The sequence below is a fragment of the Magnolia sinica genome, chromosome 3, assembly GCF_029962835.1.
Source record: "Magnolia sinica isolate HGM2019 chromosome 3, MsV1, whole genome shotgun sequence".
In the NCBI taxonomy this organism is placed as follows: domain Eukaryota; kingdom Viridiplantae; phylum Streptophyta; class Magnoliopsida; order Magnoliales; family Magnoliaceae; genus Magnolia; species Magnolia sinica.
The window spans coordinates 24,618,051-24,623,597 of NC_080575.1; the positions used below are offsets into that span (position 1 = coordinate 24,618,051).

Here is a 5,547-nt window from a genome sequence, read left to right on the forward strand (position 1 = left end):
AGGTTTTTCACCTGATGGACGGATTGGACCCACCCATACAGGTGTTGTAGTATATTCTAGCCCCACCCAAACGAATCCAAAGCAATTAGGAATGCAAAGCTCCCCGAGACAATGATTGCAGCTGTAATGGGCCCATTGAATCACTCAATCTAAATAACCTAACATTTAGATAATCTAAATCGATAATTATGTGTGGGGCACCTGATAAGAATCTTATAAGAATCTTATACTTCTCTACTAATTTTCCACCAAAGACTGAGACATCAGATGGCGCCCTTCTAAGCAGCCATCTCCTCGTCGAACGAGCTCTTCCTCGAGCTCCGCTATCCGTTCATCTTTCTCGGCGACCGCCTCCCACACCCGTTCATTCTCATTTCGTATCACCTCGAACTGGCACACTATCCCCTCGATCTGGACCTCGATAGCCTCATCACTGAGCTCGAAAGCGCTCTCCACCACCCTCACGACACGCCACAGGCTCACCACCACCAGCAGCCCACCAGCCTGGCCCTCCACCAATCCTTCCAAGATCAATGCTCCGATCAACACCATGCCATCCACGACGTGACCCGGTTGCCTGAAAAATGAACAGCCCAACGCAACAGATAGAGCCAGCGTCCTGACCGAAAGAACGGTCAGGATTGCGATCCCACCCCAGTGGTACAACAACACCTGAGTTGCACCCTTGTTCTTCTTGTTGCAAGTTAGGAGGGAGGAGAATAGTTCGAGGACGGTGAGGATGAGGTCTAGTAGTAGAAGGGAGAGAAAGAAGAGGTGGGGTGGCGTTGATTCGAGGAAGCTCGCGAGGTGGGCCCTCCATGGTGCTCTCCTTGCAACATGTGACTGTTGTTCTTGTTTGATGGTGCAATGGAAGACGAACCGGTGCAATCTCTGCCGTCGGTTCCAGTTTGTGATGAGATTTTGTTTGGACCATTGTAGGGTGGTGATAGAGCTTGGATTTGGAGGAGGGTGTTGTTGGATATCCATGGATGGTGGTTTGGGTTGTTTTGAGGGGAGGAATGCCTTCGAAGTGGTGGTGTATTTTATGTAGAGATCATTTTGCATCCGTCGCGACATAATATCTAATCTCTGTTGCCGATTGTTGGGGCCCACGTGCTGATCTAATCAGTGATCAGAACCGTCCACTCTGTGGAATATATGATTGAAGGTTAATAAATTCAAGCTGAATGGATATATTTGAACATGGTTTTCCGGAGATGAATTTAGCACAATGTAAGGAAGATTTTCAACGGATCTTGTTAAGCTCAAAATCAAAGGTTATCACTATCACTGAAGCTTGATTATAGGATAATAGCTTATCTGTTGTACTAGATAAAATATCAACGATCCAAATCACCGGAGCACCTATGCTGTGGCGACACACACTTTACCCTTTGTCGCGACATTGACACGGATTGGATGAGTTCTATAGAAAAGAAGACATGATTCATAGTCCACATCTTTGAACAGTATACACGTGTTTCAAATCTAGTAAAGTGGGTTAAATGATATAGCGATCCAGACCGTTGATCATCAAAGTAAAACAATTCATAAAAGATTCCAGAATCCATCTTGCGAGATTTTCTTGTTAAATACCGGCCGCTGCTATATTTATCTTAACCGTACATTTTTCAGGCCTCAAAATAAAATGCTACAGTTGTCCTAATAAGAAGATTTTCATAGAATAGTCCATCCACGTTGGGACAAAATAGATGAGTGGTCTAAAATACTGAAAAATGGACCTCACTTCCCAGATTGAAAAACCCACACGTCATATAATGCATTTGTGTTACATTATACGACACAACAAGGGCGGTGGTGGCCGTTGGTGAAAGGCACGTGAAGTGCACGCATGGTCGAGCTTTACACGCTTTGTGATCACGTTGAAAACCTGAATAATGCAACTGTTTTTCGTCCATAGTAGATGGAAGAATTATAGGGTCCGGATGCTCATAACATGAAAGTGTCGTGATGTTCAGAGATCCTGGCTGTTGTTCTCAATGGAACCGCAATGGATGGGCGATGGATATAAAAATAACCCAGATCGAACGTTTCCAGCCCTTTGATTTGACACCATCGATAAACAATTAGAGATGAAACAACGCAACTGCCCAAGATAACAATCATGGTGAGATGGATAGGATCAGCTAACTAAAAATTTTAGCAAGGGATACTCCATACAATCCATGGTGGGCCCATCATGTCGACGGGACCTATCATTGATCTAAACGATTGCTCTGATGGGCTTCACCTACGATGGGCGTTGGCCGCAAGTCTCCTATGTTAAGAGATGCTAATCATTCTTGTATTTGGCCTTTCCTCCTTTATTATGGACCATTGGTGTATTTTCCATCTTAGCGGTCTATTTGCACGCCAGCACATTGGAGGGTTTGAATCTTCCAATCTGGGACAGTTCGGATCCACTCCTTTTTGTACGGTGGATTCCCTAGGACCCATCGCCAGTTTGGATCACCAGACCATGGCCCTGGCACGCACGGGATCCTCGCCATTACATGGCATAAGGTTTATGGCGGCAGCAGATCCAAACGGTATATCTGGTGTGTCTCGTCGTAAATACCACCAATTGAAAATCACATGGACAGGATCCAATCACAACCGTTGGTTTTATTAGGTGCCTTTTCTTTTATTAGATGAGATTACTAACATACATTAGTCGCCAACCATGTGGGCCTACATAAAAAATAAAAAATAATAAAATAAAAAGGGCCCAAAAGGAAGTTTTAGGAGCTGAACGTAGACCGCGCGCTTACTGTTTTCATTTCTGACCTTCTCTTGAGGGGCATATAATAATCAATCAAGAAGTACGTTGTTATTCAATCAAACACTAGTCCACACTTATGTTTATCCCTGTGCGCCTAAACAAGTGAAATTACTATAGTGTCAGGTGTTGAGGGTCAAATATTGCATATCAGACTCCAGTTATTGCCTAGATTTACGAACATGGTACGGCTTAACGGTCTAGTTTAATCGTGTTTGTGATACAAGGAGAATTGACGAGCATGAATTGAAAAGGATGCTAAAGGTATGGATTTGAGACTCTGGCATCACCAAGGTAGTGGACGGGACTCCATGGGACCAAGATTGAGGATTTACACATCAGAGATCAGAGAAATTCCAGCCACTCACTTCAAACAAGCTTGAAAGATGTCCATAATACAAGATCACAGGGTTCCCACCATCTGATCGGCTCCAAACTTTATATATGGCCTGATGATCATGAACTAACCGTACACGTCAAATTTCAGTCATTAGATCCCTTTAGAAGTGGCCCAACGGACAGATCATCCCATAAATCAGTGATTTGGGGCCTGCCTGGTATTTGAAAATGCTTCAATTTTGTTCTCAACGTCTTAAATGAAGTGACACAGCAAATGGACGGAACAGATGTCTCACGAACATCACAGTGGACCCTGCATGTACAGTGCGTGTACATAGTGTACACGCACCGGTCGTGCACCGGACGGTCAGCTCGGTCAAAGATAGGCTGACCCATCTTCTTCTTCCACAGCAACAGCAGTGGGCCCCACTCACTCCCCAAATGTATGATCTGGACCGTTTATTGGAATTTAACAGGCCCTCTTACGGAAGTCTAGGTGACGAAATTTTGGGAGACAACGTGTATCAGAATTCAACCGTTCAAATGGACGATCGACGGTAGCACAGAAGATCTTGCGTACCACACCGAATCCAATCTGAAACCATCCGTTTCTTACTGGTTTTTCGAGAGGATTACAATGAATGGAGTGAATTTATCATTCGAAGCCGATAAGTGGGTCCCACCGATAGCCAGCGCAAGAAGCGCTGGCTCTGTTTCGCAGTCCGTAAAATCCAGATGCTGTGGGCCCCTGTGTGTTCTAATCACTGTCGGATTGATGATTCAAACCATTCACATGCTTCAACAGATGGTCAAAGCCCTAGCCAAGGTATCAGAATCAACAAATATGTTCATTTGACGCCGCAAAATCAAACCAAACGGAGGTTGTTTTGCTGCGAAAAACAGAGATCATGCGTCTCAACTTCCGCATGGAGTGCGGAAACTCCAGTCGGTCTTTGCTGCCTATAAAGAGGGAGAGAGAGAGGCGCAGTAGGGGGACTTTTGAGAGGGATTTTACAGGGGAAGGCTTGGGCTGGACGTGAGTAGAGAGAGAGAGAGAGAGAGAGAGAGAGAGAGAGTTTTTTTGAATTTTTCTTTTTCTTTTCTTCTTCTTTTTGTTTATTTTGGATTTAGCCAATCATGGTCGGCTAAACCTCTTGGCTAGGGCTAAGAGGTGAAGCTTGTAGCGTGATGGGAAGAACTCTGTGCTTATGCTTTTTATTTATAGGGAATTGAACTTGATATTTGTCTGATTATGAAAATGTTTTTAGTTTTTTTAATGGTTTGTTGTGACTAAAATTACAATAGATCTGCGATGGCTTTGAGTATTTCTTCTTGCTTTTGATGTTTATGACGTCAGGAACCCCTCTTGTTCACCATCGTCTCATGGGCATGGTTGGATGACGATACCCTTCCTAACCTTCATGCATTGTTGATTGGTTGGTAATTAGTTTAATTCTGTTATTTGCTTTGTCTCCTTGGCATGGTTTGGTGATGGAATCCATTCTAATTCATATACCTTTCATCTCGTGAAAACTAGATCAAGTAACTTCAATTTAATTTCTATGATTCTTGATGCAGGCATAAGATCTCCTTGATCTCTACAAGTGGATCCTCTGAATCCCTAGTTTCCTTCCTCTGAATTCCTTAAGTTTTAGATTAATATTTCACTATTATTCCTCAAAAATCATTCAATTTAGATTTCATCTTAATCTAGTTCTCGTTCTACTTAGTTTTAGATAACGTACAGGTATCGGTCCCTTGGGATTCGACCTCGGTCTTACCGAGTTTATTATTACATCACAACCCTATACTTGGGGAGTGAACAAGTTTTTGGCGCCGTTGCCGGGGAACGAATGGTTGCGATTCTCTGAAATTAATAGGGTTTAGGATTAGTTTAAGATTAGGATTTTAATAACTTTAGTTTTAGATTATTATTTCTATTTAATTTTTAGAACTAATTTGTTTCATGTTTTGTAGGATCCTGACATAAACTTCTAAATTGGTAATCCTTTTCTAATTCCTCTACTTTTTCTATTTTTATAAAATAGTTTATTTTTAGAAACTTTCTTCTTTTGTTCTTAGAAACTAGGTTAGTTAATTCCCTTTTTAGAAATTTTTTCTAATTTTAGAAACTAACTCATCTTTTCTTTATTTTATTTTTAGAAACTTTCTAATTTTAGGTTTGGATTTTCTATTTTAGAAACTTTCTAATTCTAACTCTTCTAGAATCTAACTTTGTTTTGTTTTCTTTTGCAGGCTTTTTTTTTTTTTTTACTTAGGGCTTTCAATTTGGTAACTTCTTTCCAACTCTCTCTTTCTTTCTAGATTTTCTTTTCGTTTCTTAAGATTAGGCTTCGAATTTGATTGAGGGCTGCGAGTGTTTCATGCCCAAGTGGGCCCGTGACAACACTCAACATCTCTTAATTACA

At 41.8% G+C, this 5,547-nt stretch overlaps 1 protein-coding gene across 1 annotated transcript; it reads right to left on the reverse strand.

Moving 5' to 3' along the window:
* Positions 1-218: 218 nt before the first annotated feature.
* On the reverse strand, positions 219-1,080 carry LOC131241474 (uncharacterized). Its single transcript, XM_058240262.1, has one exon. The coding sequence runs from the start codon at positions 1,075-1,077 to the stop codon at positions 238-240; it is 840 nt and encodes a 279-aa protein (XP_058096245.1). The 5' UTR covers positions 1,078-1,080; the 3' UTR covers positions 219-237.
* Between the last annotated feature and the right edge of the window lie 4,467 nt (positions 1,081-5,547).

Bases quoted from the DNA above. Each gene is read 5' to 3' on its own strand.
- LOC131241474 (XM_058240262.1), bottom strand. From the start codon at position 1,077: ATGTCGCGACGGATGCAAAATGATCTCTACATAAAATACACCACCACT.